Source organism: Prionailurus viverrinus, chromosome C1, assembly GCF_022837055.1.
Source record: "Prionailurus viverrinus isolate Anna chromosome C1, UM_Priviv_1.0, whole genome shotgun sequence".
Lineage (NCBI taxonomy): Eukaryota > Metazoa > Chordata > Mammalia > Carnivora > Felidae > Prionailurus > Prionailurus viverrinus.
In genome coordinates this window covers 165,831,955-165,855,051 of record NC_062568.1, presented here as the reverse complement: position 1 = coordinate 165,855,051, position 23,097 = coordinate 165,831,955, and the positions used below count along the sequence as shown (strand labels likewise).

Here is a 23,097-nt window from a genome sequence, read left to right as displayed (position 1 = left end):
TTTGGCTGGAATTCCTCTGCGTCGGGAAGCTGTGACTGACGAGTGATGGCAAAGTGCATCTGCCTTTAAATGCTTTGGGTTCTGCTCAACTCATTAATGCATTGGATAAAATAGTTCCCATTCCAGGCAGAGTTTCCTTCTCCCCTCCTTCACCCAGCACTCACAGAAAAGAACACATTCGCATTGGGTCCTGTAAAAGGCAGGTGCACACCAGTAGGTATAGAGGTAGAGTCTTGGATGCCTCGAAACATTGTAGTTCCGATTTTCCTGCAAACAGGGGCTTCAGGAGGACCATAGACCTGGTGCATGAGTCTCAGGACTGCCTGTCAAAAACCCAGCGGGATTAGAAGATTCTTTGGAGATAGTGTGGAGTCATGGAAAGAGCAGGGGGTCACCTCTGTGACTTTGGGCAAGCTGCCTTACCTCTCTGAGCCTCGTTTTCCTCTTCCAAAAGAGATAACGCTATTTCCTCCTGATAGATTGTGCTGAAGGGGTACATGCTCGTGAGTTCATGAGCACCAAGGTCCATGCCTGGAAGTCAGTGTTCCATAAATGTTAACTCACTTCTTCCCTTAAAGCAGCCCCTCGCCAAAAAGAAGGAGGTGTGTTAGAAAAAGATTTTTAAAGTGCAGTTTAATAATTTGTAAGCAAATCTTTGGCATGTGACGAGCAGGCTTCTCCGTGCACGCAGAGAGAATGGGGCTTTGCCAACTTGGGAAAATGTCCTCTACGTGAGGAGGAAGAATCTCCCTGTACGCCTGGCAGTTAGTTTAACTGTGGTTTCAAGAAATACTTGGTGTGTCCTAAGTAATTGTAGGTTTCCTCCATTGACTTGGGACTGAATGTTCCTTCTCTGAATTTTGTTTTTTGGTTGTTTTTTTTTAATCCCTGGCCGTTTCAGCAGGGATTTCCCTCTTTCTTACTCATTATTTTAATAATTTGTCCTTCCATTTAATTCACTCTGAAGCCTTCTCTGAGCACACAAGCGTACCAAGCACTGAGCTTGGCAGGGGGATGCAAAGAAAAACGATAAGGTCCTGCCAGAAGGGTCATTGCAAACCAAAAAAAGTGCTCTTGGTGCTCTGAGCAGTGTCCAGAGAGGACAGCAAGGACCCAGAGGATGCTGGTGTCGGTATGAGTCAGGTCCAGGCAGGGAACAGATGACGCACAAAGTTTGGAGTAAAATCAAACAAAGGGTCTGTTACAGAGGTGTGGGCAGGGTATAGGGAAACCCCGATGACCAGGCGGTCCCCTGGGGCTGCCCACAGTCTTACCACCCCAAAGCTTGCAAGGGGCAGGCAGGGGCATAGCCATCCTGAGTCTGAGGGGCTCTGAAGAGGCTGCCTGACTAGAGTTTAGTCAAGGTTTCAGCCATGAGGACAAGGGAGCCATGGATGTGGTCTGCACAGGCCGGTGTCCCAGGACCCACAGCAGGTGGGAGGTGGAAAGGGACGAGGTGGGATTGACCTGAAGGGAAGTGGAAGCAGTGAGTTGGTATCATCCAGGTGACAGGGATGAGGAGGAAGTCTTTAGAGATAAGGGTAAATATTAAGAATCCTAACAGCTAATGCTAATGTAGTGTTTTCTCTGAGCCAAGCACTGTTTTAAGTGCCTCACTCACAATAGTACTTTCAATCCTCACAGCAGCCCTAGAGGGAGGTAGAATTTTATCCCCATTTTGCAGATGGGGTAACCGGGACACAAAGAGGTCCAGGAACTTGCCCAGGATCACACAGATAAATCAGCGAGCAAGCCAGATTTCAAACGCTCTCGGTCTGGCTCCAGAGTCCTTAGGGTACAACCGGAGAGCTAGTGGGGGGTCCACCAGTTTCGCTCTGGTGTCCGGTTCCCCAGGGGAAGGGACTGCAGGTGCCTACTCCCTGCTCAGAACTAGTGAGGCTTTTGACAGGGTAAGGAGGGGCTGGAAGGTCAATGGCATTTACAGGTGCTTGCTATCTTCTAAGAAGAGCCATGTCTGTGAGGGTGGTCCCAGCTGCTACAAAGGCATGCAGCGCTCTCCTGACTGGGCCCACACAGCCCTTCCGTGTGGCCCAGTGTCTGTCCTTCCCCTGTAGTTGGCTGATGGGCACCTGTCTGGCCCTTCCCCGCTGTGCAAGTGAGTGCGTGTAGAGGGCCTTGGCTCACCTTCCCGCTTCATTGTAACAGCGGCAGCCACCGTTCTCAGGGGCTTAAGACACTAGACATGTGCTGAGCCCCACGTGTGCCTTCTCTCATCAAGCCTCACTGCAAACCTGCACAGCACATCTTACTATTGTCCCCCTTTCACACACCAGGAAACCGAGGCTACCTATTTATGTCACTTGGGGAAGGACCCGGGGCTAGTGGAATGGACTCTGAGCTTTTCCAAGGGACCCACCCCCGATGCCTGTCAGCGGAGCCTCAGGTGCTGGCCCTACAGTCTTGGGGCTGGCATTCCTGAGCCCCTAGCTGTGTGAGGGTGTTCTCTTCCCTGACCCTCTGTGCCAGGTGGCTGGGCAGCTGACTGAGCCTGGGAGTAGGAAGAAGAGTTAGGAGGCAGTGGGAGCCTCGGGGTGACTGTGTCAAGGAGATCTTCCCAGAAAGGATAGGAAGACACATGCAGTCTTTGAAAAAGTCAGTCTGGTGTCTTGAGTAGAGGAAGGTGTTCAGGTCTGGCTACCGAGCTTACCTTTGTGGAGGCTGCTGCCATCTCCTGATTAGCCAATGCATTTATACTTATGTTTTACGTATATCTTGTTTATAGCGTACACATATACACATATAAACTCCTCAGAATTCTAAATTATTTCTATTAATCTTAAACCCACTGTGAGCCCTCAGGCTCCAGCAGCTGGCATGTGGAGTGCTTTCTTGCTGCCTGGTGGACCTCTACTCCTCCCTCAAGTGCCTCCGTGAGGCTCGTCTCCACTCTGACGAACACCCCAGCCCGTTCCCTATCCGGGAAATTTGCTCTTTCGTCATTGAAGCCTTTGCCGTGTGCTAGATAGTACTTAGGCAGTCTCAAATCCAGGAATTCAGCAGTGGACGAGACCATGTGCCTGCCCTCATGGAGCTTAGGCTCGAGCAGGGGAGACAGACGGTAATCGTGCAGGGGTGAACGATGCTGAGGAAATAGGGGAATGAGTAATGTCGTGGGTCAGTTGTCACTTTGAACGGTCAGGAAAGGCACAGTGGGATGGGGATGTTAGCGCAAATGCGCAAAGGACACAGAGGGAGTTGCTGTGTGGGCCTCTGGGAGGAAGTGACCTAGACAGAAGGAACAGCATGGGTGAGGGCCCTGCAACTGATTCAAGGAAACAAGGAGGCCAGCCGGGGCAGGGTGGCCAGGAGGGGAGGAGACCGTCGGGGTGGGTGCCAGCTCTGGAGGGCCTCACCAGCCATTGCAAGGGCTTTGGCTTGTCTGCAGAGAAATAGGAAGCCACCAGAGGGATTAATCACACCCTCTTACTACTTCCCTTTTCTTAGCGCATCTCAGAGAACCACCCCCCTGTGCGGCCTTAATCTCTTTCTCATCCACCTCCCCTTGGAGACCTGAATAGCAGGATGGAGGTTCATCTCCATATTCGCTGGGCCCAGCAAAGCAGTCAACAAATGTTTGTTGAAGGGAACTTGAACCAATGGCAGGTAGTAGCTAGCAGAAGCCTGGGAAATCGGGGCAAAAAGGTCTCATGAGTGCTGGGTCCCTTGGGGCTCCTGGCTGCTGCAGCAGTAGGCACTGGCTGTAAAATCCTTTAGAATCAGGAGCAGAGAACTGTGGGGGATGGGGAGAGGGTGCCCGCTGCTGCCTTCACGTCACATCACGTCAGGTGTTTCTGTTGCTGGGGCTGCTTGCCGGCTCCCCTCACCATCCCCGGCCCTGCTCCCTAACCAAGGTGTGGCCTTGTCCTGTGCAGGCATGCCTGTGGTCCTGTCGCAAGAGGTGGAGTCTGTTCTTGTGGGCGCTGCTATTCTGGGTGCCTGTGCCTCGGGGGACTTCGCTTCTGTACAGGTATGTGAGGGCCGAGGGGCGGGCCGTGGCTCCTCCCCTGTCTGAGGCTGTTCTTCCTCTTGACAGCAGCTCACATCTTGCAAAACACACGGAGGATATAATTAAGAAATGATAGGTTCCAGCCAGGGAAAGCACAAACACTTCTAGCCTCAGACATATTTATTGCAGTTTTCATTTGACTTGGCCTCCGTTAGTGTTGGTCATTCTGTTTTCCTGTTAGGTTTTTTTTTTTTTTTCCCTCTCCTTTAAAATAGCTCTTAAATGATTTCTTTTAATTTCCCCTCGACTTTTTTTTTTTTTTTGGTAGCGAATGAAACAGATAAGTTTTAAAACTTAAGTGTTCCGTGTACATTTCAGATTCATATTTGTTTATTTCATCTTCCAAATAATGTACCACTTTCCAAATAATTTTGAGGATTCTGACAATAAGAGGCACAAATGAAAACGCTAGCTTAAAAAAAAAAAAAGAATTAAAAGGGAAAATAAGGAACAAAGATATAGGAAAAAGGAAATAACTTGGGCTCCGTGACGGAGCACACAACTGCATTCTGAGCTTCCTGGCAGCCAAGACAAAAATGAACACATGATAAGTTGCATAATTCTTATTTTCAAAAAGAGGAAACATTAGTTTCTTGTGGGAGACAAGGCTTTTCCTGCCACCAAATTGCAAAAGACATTTCACACATAGGTTCTATGGAGAGATTTTGAGTGGTTAAATATCCAGTCCTGCCTTGTCTACCTCCTAGCTCTGTGCCCTGACCACTCTGCTCTTTCCTCCATTTCTTTCTCTGCAATAATCATCAGGAGCACATTATGAGTTCTTTCTCTGTGTCGGGAATGCACGCTTAATCCCATTATTCCCAGCGTATAGTCGAAGAAGCTGAGGCATGAAGAAGTGAAGTGACTTGGCCTCAGTTGAAACAGCTAGTGAACGTCAGAACCAAGAAGTCTGGCTCCCCAGCCTCCCCTGAGAGTTCAAGAAATGTTTGTTGGGAGAGCTTAAATGACTTGTCCAAGGTCTCCAGGTCAGGATGGGAAGCCGGGTTTCACACCAGTGGCCCAGTAACAAGAGCGCTATTTATCGCGACCCTTTTATGTTCGAAGAGCTGTGCTAGGGGCTCTTCCTGTGATCTTCCAGACACCTGTTACCTACACGGGCAGCAGAGGTTAAGCAACAGAGATCCAAAAAGGTGACAGAACTGAAGGGTACACTGTTAGAAACACAGACACAACAGTCTGATTCCAGCATCCGTACCACATTTTGAGAAGCGTGGTTCACTGCACACTGGCCAAGCCTTTGGAACTGATGTCTGAAATATCGCTCCTAAGGAATTGAATCCACTTCTGAATGCTAAGTACCCTTTAGCTGAAGTTTTTTATCAAAGACAGTGCAACTGAATTCTCAAGGATTTCTGGATTTTCTGGTGTACTCTCCAAAACATTTGCGTGGGGTTTCTCTTTCTTTTTCTTTCTTTCTTTCTTTTCTTTCTTTCTTTCTTTCTTTCTTTCTTTCTTTCTTTCTTTCTTGTTGAAATCTCAATTATTATTTTAATGCATCTGTTTATGGAGGTGTTCTCACAACTAGATGCCATTCCTGGGACAAACGGTAGCGAAAGCAAAGCAGTAGAGATGCTCCCTGAGGCCCTGCGTTGGTTTACATCGTATTATAAACTGAACGTGTCTCTTCCTGTGTTATATGTTGAGGCCCCAACTCCCCCATATGTTGGTATTTGGAAATTGGGCCTTTGGGGAGGTAGTTGGGATTAGATGAAACCATGAGGGTGGGATCCCCATGATGGGATTAGTGCCCTTATAAGGAGAGACACCAGAGAGCTTGTGTTTTCTCTCTCTGCCCTGGGAGGACACAACAGAAAGGTGGCTGTCTGCAAATCAGGAAGAAGGCCCTCAGCAGAATCTGACCAGGCTAGCACCTTAATCTTAGACTTCCAGCTTCCTGAACTGTTAGAAAATAAATTTCTCTTGTCTGAATACCCAATCTATGGTATTTTGTATGGCAGGAGGAGCGGACAAAAAAAACGTCCTTTAATTTTGACAGTGTCCCTGTCTCCATCCTTGTGTTGTTTATGAGGAAGCCAAAGCCTAGAGAGGTTTCCATTTGCTCAAGGCCACAGTTAATAAAGGGCAGAAGAGGAATTGAAACTAAGGCACTCTGGATCTCTGTCCCATCCTGATTATCATTCTATTTCTACTTCTTTCGACCTTTTTTTTTTTCTTTTTTGTGTTCAGAATAGTTTGTGGCTTCATGAGTGTTTAGTAGTGTATCTTCTAAAAAAGAAATGCCCCATTGGTCACAACTCAGGAGATAGTCTACAGCTCGAACGAAGAGTAGTGTGGGATAGATAGGCCTGCTTCATCAGATACTCCATACCGTGACTTCGGGTGCCTCAGTGATATCTTGGTCAAACCTGGAGTTTCTAGCTCCAAGACGATTCCACTCACATCTTTCCCTAAGTGGAAAGTCTTAACCTTCATGCCACACTGACACATCATCACTGCATGAGACTTTCCGTTCATCTTCTGGAACAGAATCTCAGGTAGAGTGCATCGAGTATTGGAATTGGTGATTCGAGTGTAGCTGCAAGTCTCACAGCATTTTAAAGACAAGCTCATCTCTTCTATTAAGCCCAAGGAAATATGTGCCCCTCCTGACAGTAATTTCTAGAAGACGCTGTAATCTAGTAAAGAGACCCCCCAGCTGAGAGAGCCCTGAAAGCTCACCTGTCATTCCGTTGCCCAAGAGAATCCCGTGGTCTTGACCTCTGTGCTTGCTTGTTGTATATCTTCAGTCAGTGGCACCTGACCTCTCCAGGTACTTGCTGTATTTGTGTATTTCCTTTTTAAAAAATATTTAGAGAATTGCCACTCATGTGGGGCTGTTGAGATAAAGAGCCTTTGGAACCTCTAAGGACCTACATGAGCCCCAAGTGTAATTATCAACATTGCTATAATGATGACCAAACTGCTTTGGAAATGTAAACACATGTGGATGTGGCTTCATTCACCCCTCTCCAAAGAAGAGACAGCCACTTCTGTGCCCCAGGCCTGGGGATGAGCTCAGGATTCTGGCAAGTTGATGTGAAACAGAATTGCTTTCTCCCTATGATTCGTATTATTCAACCTGAACTTCAATATACTTTTTTCTTTGAACTTCAAAGACCCTACTTGGTCTTCAAGGTGCCTGCTACTCCTTCCTTTAAGAAAGCTGAGCGATTCCCGACAGCAGCTTTCTCTTTCCATAGACCACACATTCGGTGGTCGGAGGAAGGACTTCACTTGACTCTACCATGGTATGCAGACTTTGGTAGACTCAGCCAGAGTCCTCTCTTCCAGACGAATGAAAGACTAGGAAGAGTCAAGAGCACCTGGACTACACCTAGGAAAGAGGCCTACATGCCTGAAGAGATGGGGGTTCCTGATTTCCTGGGCCTGTGAGTGGGTGTCTTCAGCCAGGGGTAGAGCCCTGTGCTTCCCTGTGGTGATCCGAACAGGTTCAAAGGATTTAGAGTTGCAAGCTTTCCTTACAAACATTGCAAACCTCTCTCTATATTTCAATTTTGGGGGAAGTTTTGTCAGATGGAGAGGGCTAGGGGATAGAACGGTCTGGTGGGATGTTAGGGGGGTCCACTGCTATTTCAAATTTTGGAGCCCACCAACAATGCCTAGCCTCCACTTCTTGTTCTTTTATTGGTTCCTGTTACCATCAGAGTCTCTCTCTCTCTCTTCACTGCTTCTTGCCTGCCCTCCTCTCCCTTTGACATCGAAAGCTTCCTGCTGTTCCCCTTTCAAATGAGGATCTCACAGAGGGTACTGATCTAGCCATCCATCTGCATTAGAGAATAGAACAACTACTAGTATCTTAAAGGGTTGTGTCTCTCCAGAAATGGTGTTCTCCATGTAAGTAGTGTTCTAGACTCTGTCTCCAATAGAAAGTATTGACAAGCGTCATGGTACAGTCATCTTCGTATCTGCAGCTCAATCAGGAAGAGGGACTCAAGCCACAGAGATGCTGCGTTCATGGTAGAAGTTATACTGTTGGGTAAGTGGGAGGGATTGCAAGAGGAAGTCTTCCTTCCTCCTTTTATTCACTGCAGTATGGAATCCACACAGCCTTGACCTCTGTGACCTTCCCATCTGACCACTCCTGATCCCCCAAAAGTCACCTCACTCCCTTGGCTGTCCATGCACTCCGAAGAGATTCTCTAATTCTGAGTATCCTAGAAAGCACATAATTATGATTAGAAAGTTGGGATCATCCCAGCACTCTTCTGTAGCCTCCCAGGCCCTGGAAAAATAACAAACTGGAAAAAATACGTTTCTGAACTAACAACGTACTTACATTATCCAAGCACAGATGGTAGAGAGGTTCTAAGACATGCAAAGGATACATAAAACAAGAAACCAGTTTCAAGATGCCTTGAAAGACAACTCAGGCAAAATGGCAAAGAGGCAGAGATACAAAATCCCTTTCCACTTTCTGCTTCCTTTAGGCCCCTGCAGATGTCATTCGCTTTCTGTAATTTCTTGTCTTAAAAGACAGGGTCTGTTTGTTTTTTGGTTCCGGATCTCTTTTTGTGACACCAGCTTTAATTCCAGGAGTGACACCTTCCCCTCTGCCCCCTTGCCCCGAAGTAGAGGAAGCAAAAGGCAGCAGAAGGAGGCTGTGACAAGACATGAAAATGAATTCCCCAATCAATGTAAGGCACGTACCGGTATAAAGAAAATAAGCCCTTGGAATCCACCAATTAATCAAAACCTTTCTTCCTCCCACCGTGCGAGGGCTGCCGCCTCTGTAAACCATGGACTCCGTGTGTTCCCACCATTAGCTTTCCTTGTCACGTTCCAGACAGACTCCCGTGTCTTGCAGACCACTACGTGTAAGTGGCCTGTTGAGAGGCGTGACTACTCACCCTTTCTGTAATGTGTGCGCACAAGAGAAGCTATCCACACTGACCGCAGTGGCCCACCCTCAAGGTCAGTCCTTGCAAACAGGCTCACCGCTTAGCTGAAGCTTCTCCTTCTATTCTTTTCCACAAAGTACACTTCACTTAGAGCCGATTATATTCATCACCTATTAGGTGCCTCACAGCCTGTGACTTCATACACGGTACAATGCACCTCCATTCTGTTTTATGTTGTGGGAGTCAACTTTCTGTGATTTTTAGGGCTATTACATTTTACAAAGTAAAGCTGATTATGGTGATGTTAGTTTCTGGAGGTTTGGAAAGACTGCTATATCGTGGATGTTCAGAAATAGGAAACCATCCCATTTCTTGGCACATTCAATCTTAATTTGCTTTTTTTTTCTTTTTCTTTTCCTGGACTACAACTAATTATTCATGTTCATGGAGGGGGAAAAAAATAAGAAAGTTCAGTTACGCTGAAAGAAAAGTACAAAAACACTGATCTTACTGCCCTAAAATAGCCAGTAATGAAGATTCTGGTTTCTAAACTTTTAGTATTTTTTTACATACTTAAAATTTTTTTTTTAATTTTTATTTATTTTTGAGAGAGAGAGGGAGACACAAAATCCGAAGTAGGCTCCAGGCTCTGAGCTGTCAGCACAGAGCCTGACGTGGGGCTCAAACTCACGAGCCGTGAGATCATGACCTGAACCATGAGATCACGACCGGAGCTGAAGTCAGATGTTTAACTGACTGAGCCACTCAGACACCCCTTTTTGTACATACTTTTAAACCACTTTGCATTTTTTTTTAATTACAATAATGTGTTCATACAATGCATAGTGTTTTGTAGCTTTTTTTCCCACCCCAAAATAGGTAGTAAACATTGTTACTTGTTATTTTTATGGCTTGCATAATTTTATACGCACAGGATAAACCATGGCTTATTTCACCAATCCCCTCGTTTTGAATATATGTGTTGTCTCCATTGTTTTAAAGAATGTTGCAGCTAACATCTCTGTAGCTAAATTTTTGCAGATACCCTAAATTATTTCCATAAAATAAATTAGGGAGATACATTTGTTTCATCAGAAAGTTTCCCAGCTTTTAGAATTCTGATACATAGTAACGCTTTGTACTCCCACCAGTGGTGGATGAAAATTCAGGGCTCCCATTTCTTGTGTGTAGGATGAGTCTTTTGCTGTGAATTTTTGTTCCATTTAGCTTTCATCCCCAGGCCTTTTATAATCCTATTCATTTCACATATGGTCCTGATATTATCAACTTTCTTTGGTAGCCTTTTGCCCTTTGCTGCTTAAGCATGTGTTTCTGGAGATATGAGATCCTGGTTTCTAATTAAATAGATTCAGATTTCTGATTGAATTTTCTGAGTGTCCTGTCCCATATGTCAGTGCCTCATAGAAAGTCAACAGAAAATCCTGGAATGAGAATTAGTAGTTTAAAGAAGGATTAAATTAAGAATGTGATGCTGGCCCTAACATTCATTATACTATTGCCACACCTGGTTAACAGTACATTCTTATCTTTTTGAGAATCATTCCCTCTCAGAAAAGCAACAAATTCAGGTTCTGATTAATTGTGAATCTCCTCTTCCAATCTACTTTGCAGAATGGAATCATGGATATAAAAGTCAAAACATTTGAATTCTGCAGGCCCCACTGTGCAGACAAAGACTCTGAAACCTGGAGGCATAGTCAAACCTTACTTGATACAAAGCGCATATCCGTTTTATTCCATCAAACAGTATCCCAGTAAATACATATACCTTGCCCAGGAAAGGTCTAGATTCCAACATGGCAGTGCCGCTGGCTTCACAGGGTAGCCTGCTTTATAGAAATTATCAGCAGCCCACATTTGTCATCACTGCTTAGTTGAGTATCAAATATAGAAATAAAATTAAGAAGTATACCCTGTTTGGCTCGGAAATTTTCTAATCCCTTTGCCTGGAAAAGACGGCATGCCATGCCCAAGAGTTTTATTTTGTTTTGTTTTGTTTTATTTTATTTTATTTTATTTTATTTTATTTATTTTATTTTATTTTTATTTTATCTTATTTTATCATATGTCATCTCATCTTAATCATAATACACCCACTCCCTTTTTACAGAGGTAGATACAGAAAAGCCCTTTAATTAAGAGACACTTTTTGTACTATTGTTATTAACACAAAGATTTAAACTCATCAACTTGTTTCCCAAATATCTCCCACCGCTTTTTTATTTAGGAACTTAAGAACTGGGCTTTTTATAAAAAGCAAACAATGGCCAAACCTCTGCTGAGCCCTTTATAAACTTAGAGGGGTTACAGAACTATATTTCTAAAATAAAGTTCACCAAACTCTTTAACTTCATTTTGTGCCAGACATTTCATACTGGTACAAATCTGCAAAGATATGTTAAGATCTTTCTGTGAAAACAAATGCTTACAAGTAATTAACTTCTCATTGCAATGATCATTTATGCCTTTACTTTTCATAATAAACTTTTTTTTGGCATAAACTGGAAATGAATGGGTTGGATATATATTTTTTTTTCCTTCACACTGATAACTCATGAAGAACAGATCTATGCTCCTATAAGCTTAATGTTCAGAATAATAAGTTAGGCCATGAACTGAAATGAAAGACCAGGAAAGATAAGACCTTTATTTAAGTCAGGAATTTTCTTTAATTGGGAAAAAGACCCTAAAAATGACTACACACACACACACACACGCACACGCACACGCATACCACATACTACTGGACAGAGTTCAGGGTCATGAGATGTACAGAGGTCTTACTGAAGTCAGCGAATGAATTTTGGTTGCATCATTGAGGCAAGTGATCAAGAAGTATTCAAAAGAGAAAAAAAAATTTCAGTTGTTTATTGGAGATGTCTGGTACTCTGCAGTGAACTTTAAGAAAGTACCATGTATTCAGAAGTTGAGTTGGCTGATCTTTAATAATTGCATATCACAGAAATTCAAACGTTTAAAATATAGATACCATGTCAAAAGTTGTTTATAAGGACATTTCCTATGCTGTTATTGTAGTATTTCCTATACTGTTGTAATAATTTTACAAATGAGGCAGCAGGTTAATGACTTACCAAAGTCAATACCTAGAAAGGGGTGGAGCCAGAATCCAAGGCTTAGTCTAGGATTTCAAAGCGAAGGGTTATTGGCCTTTGTCACAAAAGGAAATGGATTCTTCTGGGGCTGGATGTGATTGCTCTTGTTAAAAAAAAAAAACAAAACAACTAGTACCAGTATTAGACAACTGGAATTTGGATGTACCTTAAAATATCGCGGTGTTAGTCAAGGGGCACTCTCAAATTAGGATAATTTTAGAGATTTTACTGGAGGGACTGTTTACAAGACTGTAGGTCAGGGCACTGAGGGTCACAAGGGAGGATGTAGTACCCTGGGGTTTGTACCAGTTGAACCTTAAGAGGTGAAGGGAGAGCCCAGTTGCTGGAGCCCCAGAACCCCAGAACAGAGGCCTGTGTGGAGACTACTGAGCCAGCTTGCCTGCCAGAGACCCTGGAAAGAAAGAGCTGAGTTATTGACCCCATTTTCCTCCCTGTCTCTGTTTTACTGCCGGGCTCCCCATTGGCTGGACTCAAAAGTCAGAGGGCAAGGGAGCTTGTTGATGCAGTTGGTACAGGTAAGGCTGGCAAGGCCCAGAGAAGGGTGGGGAGGGGTCTTCAGGAGCACATGCAAATGTCCCAAACAGTCATCCAGGCTGGGCTGTTAGGTCCGTCTGAAGGCCAGAGGGCAATCTGTGAATGGTCTGTTGCAGATTTGTGATAAGATAAGGGACTTGCATCAGAATGTAAATCAGTGATGACATCTTATTCATGCTAAGATGTTCTCCATGAAAGAGTCTTTGTGTTTCTTCACATTCTGGGGCAAGCTCTGTTATGACCGGGCTGGTTGAATAGCACTGATGGAGACTTCACAGCTCTGCAGACAAGGACAGACATGCCGAGGTCCTCGAAAGGTGCTCCTTTATTCCTGCTTTCATTTGCCTACTTTCCCTCTGCCAGAAACGACTAATCTTGTCCTGCACCTCCTCTGAGCTGGGCACTCTGCTAAGGTACCTTAGATAATGTTTAATTCTCGCAAGTTAGGTTATTCACCTCACCTCTACAGATAGAAAACCGAGTGTGAGGAAGTTTAAGTGCCATGCCCGTGGTCTAACAGCTACGAGTGGCAGAGCCACCAATCACATCCAGATCTGACGCCAGTCTCTTTGCTCTTCTTATGTCTGGGCTGACCCAAGCCTCTTAAAATTACCTGACATTGGGGCCCCAGGGTGGCTCAGGCGGTTGAGCGTCCAACTTTGGTTCAGGTCATGATCTCATGGCTGGTGAGTTCGAGCCCCACGTCAGGCTCTGTGCTGACAGCTCAATGTCTGGAGCTTGCTTTGGATTCTGTGTCTCCCTCTCTCTCTGCCCCTCCCCTGCTCATGCTCTGTTTCTGACTCTCTCTTTCTCTCTCTCTCTCTCTCAAAAATAAACATTAAAAAAAAATTTTTTTTAATTACCCGACCCTCGCACCCAGGAAATAATGCAGGATTGTAGGAGGATTGCCCTGGTTGGACACCCATGGCTGTGTTTTCTGTTGTCAGTAACAACCAACGTAGGGTTTCTGGGAACAGATGTACCCAATTCCCAAAAACTCTGGTAGCACCCTTTATAGGTCCCATGTTTCTGCACTTCACAAGGCCTTGCCCGGCCCAGCCAGTCAGATCAGAAGATGAAGTCAGTTTGTTTCTAAGTGGCTGTCATCTCTTCCCACCTCTTTTTAAACCTGGGAGGTGGAAAAGAGGATGGGGAGAAGGAATTCGTGAGAGGGATGCATTTCCTTAGAAATGTCATTAATTGGCTGGGCAAAACAAAAGAAGGAAATAAAATAGCTACTCCTTACTAAGCAAAGGCATCTCCTTCCCTTATCTCATTAAAAATTAAAAGCACTCTTGGTTTAAGTAGGGCAAATTAGTAATTAAGTGCTATATAATCAACTTGTGTAAACATAATATTGAAGGGGAGGCCAAATTAATCACTCCACTGGCTTGTTTTTGCCCCCATTAATGTACCTTTTACTCCGGTCCTTCCTGTGATGTCAGGATGCATTTTCTGCTCTCCTCCACCGCTGGACTTTGGGTGGGCCCCGCTAGCTCAGCTGACAGATGCCAGTGGACTAGATCTGGAAAAGGAATGCACGTGGGCCTTGATTCAAGTGGGTGATGGGGCTCCCTGTTCAATTCTTTAAGCCAGGGTTTGGCAACAAGAGTCTGCCATGTGACGAGGATGGCCGTGGGACAAAGAAGAATTAAACATATCTCAGTGCCCACATAGTTCCAATCTAATGGGGAAGAGACAGATACCATTATGAAAAAGTCTATACTAAGTAAGTGGCAAAGACCTTGGGGCCTCGCCTGAGCTCAGATCATGGCTCTGCCACTTACCTTGGGTGAATTACTTAATTTATCTGTGCCTCAGAGCCTTCATCTGTAAAAGATAACAGTAATACCTGCATTATAGAGATATTATCTCACAATTCGTGTTATAAGGAATAAGCACGTTAGAACATGTAAGGTGAAATAGTGTTTATTTAATGTTGGCTATTATTTTTTTAAACTGCAGTTGCTATGCAATGGGATAATGGAGCACCAAAGAAGGAGTACTTTCCACTGTCTTGACTTTCCACTGGGAAAGTCCTTTGAAGGCAACATTTGAGTTGGGCCACCGAGGATTAGCGAGTGATAGAGTGGAACTCAGGGGAGAGGCCCCGTGTCCCCAGGTCTGCTTGCAGTGGGGGGCCTTCTAGAAAGCAGAGAAAGGAACATGTGCCTCAGTCCTCACAAATCCCTCTCCGTTTCAGCTCAGCCCAGTAAATATTAGTAATTGCTGGAGCCTCAGTTCTGTGGTGGTATGTTAGCTGCCTGCCTGGAAGCAGGGCGGGGATGGGGGGCTTGGTGTGGAAGAGGGTAAGTGAGCTGAATCCATTGTGGGCAAGATGGAAGGAAATCAGATGGGGCAAGAGAGAAAAAGTAGCGCTCTCAGTCACTTTGCTGCACTCCAGGCTATGGCTTCTTGGCTCGCTAGCTACGTGAACGAACCTGTCTGGACAAGGTACTTAATTTCTCTGAGATTCAGTTTCATATTAACTGACCCACTGAGTTGCTGCAAAAATTTTATGAATGAAAGTACATTTAGCACAGTGCCTGGCACACGAAAAAGCACTAATGTTATTTCCTGTGTTCATTTCATCCGCATGACAAACCTGTGAAGTAGGTAGTATCGTCCTACGTTATAAAGCAGGAAATTGAGGCAACAAGACCGCAATAAGCTGGCCTTAGGTCACATTGACGGCTAGTGACGGCATGAGGGTTTCAACTCAGGTGGTCTTGCTGCAGAACAACCTGCAAACCCCCCGCAGCCCCGAGCTCCAGAGGGCACCTAAAGCTAGATTTACATATCACGCGCTAGAGAGAACAGGGGCCACGTGATTATGTCCAGGCCCCAGTTTCTTTTCTTTCTTGTGCCTGAGGGAATGGCAGGCCTGAACCCACAGCCAGGGTAACCCTTTAGCAGGTGGGGCAGGCCAGAGGAACGGTCAGCCCTTGGATCAGCAGGAATACCGCTGCTTGATCTTGGCAATTTTGCTTAGGGAAGAAAACAGTTTGTTTACTTATCTTTTATGCTTCGCTTCCATAAAGGATTCGTGGAGGCTTATAATATATGAGTAAGCAGAATAAAACTAAGCAAAATAAAAACTCACAAATCAGAAGCCATGTAGCAGGAAGAGAATATAACAACCACTTAGACTAGGGGATCCTCAAATTCATATGCCTTCAGATGCCAGATAGTCCGTTTGAACATGGGGAGATACCAGCAAAGGACAGCATGATTTGGTTGTATACCAAGTCGTAGAATGTATACTCTGCCGAAGGGCACTGAAATTCAAATTAATATAAATCCTGGATTGGTGAGTGCCAAACCAAACAGCTTTATGGGACAGATTGGCCTTTAGGTCTCTGACCCATAAATTAGAGAATTTCTCTGAGCTTCCAGGCAGCCAGGACAAAACTGGGAAATGTGTCAAGTCATACGGTGTCTGCAGACCCAAGGAAGTATACCAGTTCACCAAAAGAGACTACATTTTTCCTGGTACCAAATCCTAAAAATTCTGTTTCTTTAAAAACCAACCGAGAGGGGCGCCAGGGTGGCTCAGTCGGTCAAGCCTCCAACTCTTGACCTCAGCTCAGGTCATGATCCCGCGGCTCGGCTCGTGGGTTAGGGTTTGAGCCCCACATGGGGCTCAGTACTGCTAGCACTTGGGATTCTGTCTCTGCCCCTCCCTTGCTTGTGTGCTCGCGTGCACTCTCTCTCTCTCAAAATAAACTTAAAAAAAAAAATAAAAAAACAATCTAGAAATCCTTCCATGGAACTTTCACAGAAGCAGCAGCAGAATTCATCATATACTACTTTGTTAAGAGCCTGGAGCATGATATTGAAACCTGACTTCGAGTAAAGGATCGCTGGGGTTTATAACATTCAGGAGATGTCGCTTGACCCAGGAGTAGAAACTGAGAGCAGCCAGCACGGCCGATGGATGAGATGGCTCTTCACTTCTCCTCCCTGAATATCCCTTCCTTCGGCCAGCTTTACAAGCAAAGCTGCATCAGTGACCTAGGAGTGTGTTAGAGAACCTCAGTACCAAAGCTTTCCCCCAGCTTGGCATCAGGGAAGTGCTAAAATGAAGCACCCATCAATCGAGAAGGGCAACAGATGTTGAAGCATATCAAGTATCAGTAAACAGCAAGCCTGCAGAGGCCACTGAACTTGGGATCCTCTTAGCAAAAATACCCTGTTGCCTTCAAGAGGGAACACCATGGACTTTTATAAACTGAATTAAGTCATGCATTTGTTTTTTTTTTCATCTCTCCTTTTTTTAAGGGCAGAATCAACACTCACCGTGTTCTAGGCTTCCAGCCTTGGAAATGTAGGTCTTCAAAATATCCTTCCAGTGCTTGTGAGCAGTTTCAGCTTATCCAGTACCCTCCTTTTTACTGTTAGAAGTATGATTCATATTAGAAGTAATGGCTGGAACCATAGTTAAGAGCACACACTTTGCTATCACCTTAATCTGTGTTCCAGTCCTGTGTTCACATGCTGTATTTGCCTTAGATCAGTCCCTTCTCCAGCTGGTTTCCTCATTTGTGAAAATAAGGCTATTAAGAGTGTATACTTCATAACATTGTTGTAAAGATTAAATGAGATAATATGTATTAAGTATTTAGCACAGTTACTGGTATGAAAAAACTTTGAGCATTATACAAAATTGTAGTGGTATTCATGTCAATGCTTATTAGCTATGAGTTATAAACTGTGCCATTGCTTTGGATATGTTACTGAGAGATGGTGGGGCTGGTCATTTGCCTATTTGTTCTCAGGAAGCTTTATTCTCCCCTCCCGATCCCCGGGCCCCACTCTGCTGTGTACTACATTTCCCAGGCTCCTTTGTGGCCAGCCTCTGGGTAGGTTTGGCCAATGGGGGATACTGGTGGAAGACTGACCGGCAGGAAGAGGGGAGTTGTTAGGTCATCTCTCCCTGTGTGATTCCAGCTCTCAGCCTTCCCCCTTCATCCTCCACTTCTGGCCACTCAGCCCTTCTTTGGTTTCAGCTCCAGCCTGACATCTCCAGCTCCTGGCTCTGGTCACACCACAGCCTCCCATCATCCCTTGATCCCCCAAAGGGGTCGCAGCTTTCTGCCATTGCTGATCTCTTGAGTTACTGCAGGATCATCTGTTTGACTTTTTGGTTTCTTAGGTGACCTATGAAACCAATTTCTTGTATTAGATTATGTTGAAAAACCTAGAGTAGTTTTGGTTCTCCTGACTGGATTCTGATATGGTTGCTTTTTAATTATTAAAAGAGAAGTCAGCCCTTACAAGCCCTTACAGCCCTTATAGCCCTCCACTCCCCTTCTCTCTCCCTGTTGGAATGAGTTGGTCCAACTGGAGAAGGAGGGGCTGGTTATCCTGGAGAGCCATTCACTCTCAGTGAATGTGGTGCCCAAAAGATGAGGAATTGACCTAAGTATCTTTAGTGAATACCCAACTCTGTATAAGCCAACTCTAAGTTAGGCATTGAGGCCAACAGCCCCATGTAGCTTACTACCTCTCTGAGGAGACCAGACTTGTTACAAGTCAGAGCCAGGCACAGTCTAAGGTAGTGTTTAGTCAAAAGGAATAGAAATCCTCTTGCTTGAGCCAGATCTCGGGACCATTCATTATTCTAAGTGAGTCACTGTATTAGGTATGTAATTATTCACAACCCTCCCCCAGCCCTGGATAAGGAAATGGAAGCTCAGAGAAGGCAAGTGATTTGCCCAAAGTCACACAGATATTAAGCATTAGCGTTAGGATTTGAACTTAAGTTTATATGTGTCAGAGTCTGTGTTTATTAGAGAATTATATCTGTTCCTCAAAGTTTTCAAAGCTTTCTTCCTGCTTCAAAGCAGATAGTAAGAAAGCTACATACATAACCCATATTCTATGGTCTTCTTGTACAAATTTCCTTACAGAAACAACCTTTTTTACCTAATTCTCACAATAGATTTATTTGGAAAGTATATTTTTATCATTTTTACAAATGACTAAACAGACTCCGAAAACTGAAAGAACTTCTCCAAGGTGTTACTGGGTGTTAATAGTCAAGCTGGATATTGAATACAGGTTTTTCTGTCCCCAAGCACACACTCTCTGCAGGTGACATCACAGTGCTGGATTATGTGGTATAAGGCCAAGCATGTTTTACAAATAAAAAAACAGATAAAAAGTTTTAAAAAGAGGAAAAACCACCTTCAGGTTGGCTCTCCGAGGGAGAGATCTTCAAGTGGCTGATAGACTGGATAAATAAAAACAAGGCAACCTAAAAACAGAGCATGTCATTACATAACCTGCTTTCTGCAGGAAAGACAAGTTTCGTCTGGGATAAGAAGTGGGGCTTCAAATGGAAATGTTAATCTAGGATGAGCAGAGAAGCAGGAGGAAGAGGGCTTTTCAGGAGGTGCCGTGAAAACAAAAGAATAAACCACAGACAGAAGGAAGAGCAACTCAACCCCTGGGAAGGGTCCCAGGTCAAAAGGAGCAAAAGAGAAAGCTGGATATGTAATGACCACAGTTGATTGGAGGTGCTGGTTTTTAACTATAAACAGATCATTTAGGAATTTGATCAGGAATCTTGTGAGCATCCTTTGGCCAATATCCCTTGACTCTGTTCTTTAAAAAAAATTTAAAAAGTTATAAGCTAATAGTGTCATTTTTAGAAAATCAACATTAAGTGCTTCACAGGTGAGAACAGTGCTTCCTGCTTAGGAAAAAAGAGCCTGTAAATTGATTCGGCCTGGGAGTAATTACAAAGGTTTATTACTTACCTCCAGTTTTGAAGAGTCCCTGAAATAGAAGGGGGACACTCTTTAAATGCCCCCTGGAAACTGTCCCGTTTCACTAAAGCACACCTGTCTGTGTGTAGGGCGTTGTAACAGACCGCGTTTCAGGATTTCAGGTTGGAGTAGGCACCTGATGAGACAAGGCCACGGGCTGTGGGAAGCAAGCAACCCCCCTCGCACGAGTTCTGAATGTGCCCCTTCTCCCCTCCCCACCCCCCCTCCCTGTCAACTGACACCTCTGCCCGGAGGAGACTGTTGGATGGAGTCTGTCAGAGAAATTCCTACCAAGCTGGCTGTGTCAGTTTCACCTGTCAGCATCTCTGATGAGGAGGGATCCTGGCAGATCAGACTGGTTTGGATAGTTGGATTATAGTGGTTGTCTTCATCTCCGTAAGCTGACTAACCAACCGCTGCAGACGCCAGAGGAGAAATTCATAGACAATCCTGAAGTGGAGGTTCGAGCAAGTGCTTCGACTACTAGGAAGCAGCAGACAGTAGTGGGTCTGAGGTACCGCAGGGCGGTGGGGAGCCGGGACCCTTGTCTTCAGAGGACTCCTACAAATGGTTCGTGTACTATGCACCAGCCCCCTCTCTACACTTTTTGTGTTTGAACTCACTTAATCCTCACTAGCCTGATGTCAGTTGCGCTTTGCCTTCTAGGAGCTGGATTGTGAAGAGGTTAAGTACTTTCCCAAGGTCACATGGTTAGCGAGCTATGAAGCCAGGTACTCTGACCCTACAGTCTGCTCACTGGGATAATACGGAAACCCATCTCTATAAAGTTGCTTTGGAAAACTCCTCTTGACAAGACTCACCTCTACCCTTCCCCACCCCCCCCCCCACCCCGTGCTTACCCCTGGGGCTGCCCTTGGACGTTTCAGTATCTGCTTATCCCATGTGAGTGGGAGCTTCCAAGTAATGGACCAAGTCTTCCCCATCAGTAGGGGCTGGATAAATGTATGTTGTCCTGAGCTGCAGGTGAAATTTTATAGATACTTACTTGGCTGGTTACACAGAAAGCCAGCCGCCTAAAGCAGTGGTGCCTCTGTGGATAGACTTGGATTTAGAGTCTTTAACAGATAAACTCTGATCCAAGACCACCTAGATTATAGCTGAAACAGCTTTCCCTGTTTGCACTGGCACTCGCTCCGGGCTGCTCCTTACGATTCTCAGTTACGCCCATTTTTCAAAAACAAGCTCCCCACCCCCATCCTTAGTGGTTCAGTTACTGAACAGCTCAATGTGTGACTTGGGGCAAGAGGTTTATTGCCTCTGTGGGTCTCCGTTTCCTCATCTTTAGACTGAAAGAATCAAGTCTAGTTTTCAAAAAATTTATAGCAGTGGGACATTTGGGAGGCTGTTATATAAAAAAGGCAGAAGGTGAATCATGGCTCCTTCTTACCCTTGTCACTCCTTTATCTTTCCCCACAGTAGGCATGGCAGCCTTGGAAGGTCTCTTCAGAACATAAGAAGCAATGGACTAGAGTAAATAACCCAAAATATATTAAAGTAATTAATATAAATACTTAATAATAGGGTACCTGGGTGGCTCAGTCAGTTGAGTGTCTGACTCTTGGCTTCAGCTCAGGTCATAATCTCTCGGTTAGTGGGATCGAGCCCCACAAGGGTCTCTGTGCTGGCAGTGCAGTCTGCTTGGGATTCTCTCTCTCTCTTTCTCTCTTTCCCTCTCTTTTTCTTTGCCCCTCTCCCAGTCATGTGCTCACACTCTCTCAAAATAGATAAATATTTCAAAAATAATTAACGATAATAAAATAACTTCAAAATGAGAGTTCCAAACCACTGAGAAAGGTATGTTCCAGGGCTCTGGTGGTGGGACCTCTGAGCCTGCGTGATGGTTAGAGGCTGTGTGTTGCTGGCGAGGGGTGTCAGCTTGGCCTGATTGTGTACAGTGGGTTGGGGAAGCTAAAGCCTCTGGGCCTCATCCTCCTTGGCTGGAAACAGACTGCGTGTCGTGGCACTGGTGGATTAGAAATTCTATCCAGCGACTCTTAGAGATTGATTTTCCGTCTGGGGATCTGACCTCTTGCTTCACCAGCAGAGTGGATCAGACTGTTCTGGGAGGAGTCAGGGAGCCAGGCCTCTGAAAGGCCTTCCCTTTCTTTTTCTTTTTCTTTTTCTTTCTTTCTTTTTAAACTAGTATGTTTCAAAAAGAATTTCTAATTACTTTGGGGGGCTTAACGCCACCGCTTTGAATCCTTCTTGGCACTTAGAGCTTTGAGATATCCATACCACCCCACCACCTTGATGCTTTGTGCTAGAATATTACTGCAGATTTAAATCCATTTATGCCACTGGATTTATCAAAAACTCTCTGGAGTCGGGATGAATGCCTCATTTCCTTTATTTTTGTCAATTTTCATAGATCCCTTATGTGAATGCCTCAAGGGTGAGAATCTTGCTTTAATTATTTCCATATCTCCAGTGCCTACCACAGAAACTGACATGGGATAGCTGCTTGGTAAATATTTGTTCATTCAGCAAGTATCCCCTTGGGTTCAATGATGAGCAAAATAACCATCATATCAATTCTCATCACGTTTACAGCTGAGTATTAAGAGATAACGAAATAAATAAATACAAATAAATATATACATGCCTTGCGTTAAGGGCTGTAAAGAAAAAGACTAGTTGCAGGGGAAGAACAAATGACTGATGAATGATTGAAGGCAGAATGACCTCAACCCCCAACCCTAATCCCCTGTTTCATCTCATCTCTTTGTAAATAATTATTGCTATTATTTTAGTTATCACATCTGCTATCCTTTCTTGGGTATCCACTACGTTCCAAGCCCTGTGTTAACATCCTCATTTTTTGTTACATCAAATTCTGAAAATAACCTTGCCACTTAGGCCTTCTTGTCACTTACTCCATATGAAAAAGTAAAGCCCGGGGAAGGTCATTAACTTGTTCAGAGGGCTCGGGAGTATGAGAAGTGAAATTGGAATCAAAGTTGGTCAAATTTGCATTGAGCCAAAGGGGCAAAAATTCCAAAGGTTATCACTGGGAAGCCAACAGCGGCCCCTGTTTGAGAACACCACATCATACCGTGTGGCAAAAGGTCAATTATGTTTCTGTAGGTGAGAGGAGAAAGAAAGAGAAAAATCTCTGCTGGAGAGCGGGAGGGAAAAAGGAGGAAGATAGTGTTCCTGAACTGGGCATCTTATCAGCCTAGCAATAATAAACCATCACCTTCGCAACAGGAACTCTAATTAATGACAGATGTTGAGTTCCTTTAAAAACCACACCAACTGAATGCCGAGCTGGTGCTGTAAACCTCTCTCCCCTGCCCCAGCTGGGCTTATCTTGTCGGAGAGACCTGCCTTTCAAGGGTGGAGCAAACTCTGGACTTGGCATTAGAAGGCTTTCGTCTGGGCCCCAAATCTACCCATTCTGAGCTCTTTTGCCTTGAACAATAAGTTTGTCAAAAGTGGGAGGTGGCTATCATTAATGTCATCATCATTGTCATTACTACGAGTGGTAGTTTTGTGAGATTGCATTTCAAAATCTATGAAACGCTCGTATTTGTGTAAAGCGTGGTCAGGAGATTTTAAAACCAATGAAGGATATGGAAGTGCTTAGTAAACAGAAAATAACTCACAAAGATCAAGTATTATTAGCTCCAGGAGGCGGCCTGATATGGTAGAAGGGGCTTTATTGGAATCAGCCAGACATGGCTGTTTATGGATTGCTTCACCTGGGA

At 44.7% G+C, this 23,097-nt stretch overlaps 1 protein-coding gene across 14 annotated transcripts in view; it reads left to right on the top strand.

The window, feature by feature from the left end:
- FGGY (FGGY carbohydrate kinase domain containing) overlaps nt 1–23,097 on the top strand; it is a 425,323-nt gene that overhangs the window by 342,108 nt on the left and 60,118 nt on the right. For all 14 annotated transcript variants that reach the window (XM_047872219.1, XM_047872229.1, XM_047872228.1 and 11 more), the window contains one exon: nt 3,894–3,988. In XM_047872219.1, coding sequence (XP_047728175.1) covers nt 3,894–3,988 — 95 coding nt within the window. The remainder of the gene's footprint in view (nt 1–3,893; nt 3,989–23,097) is intronic.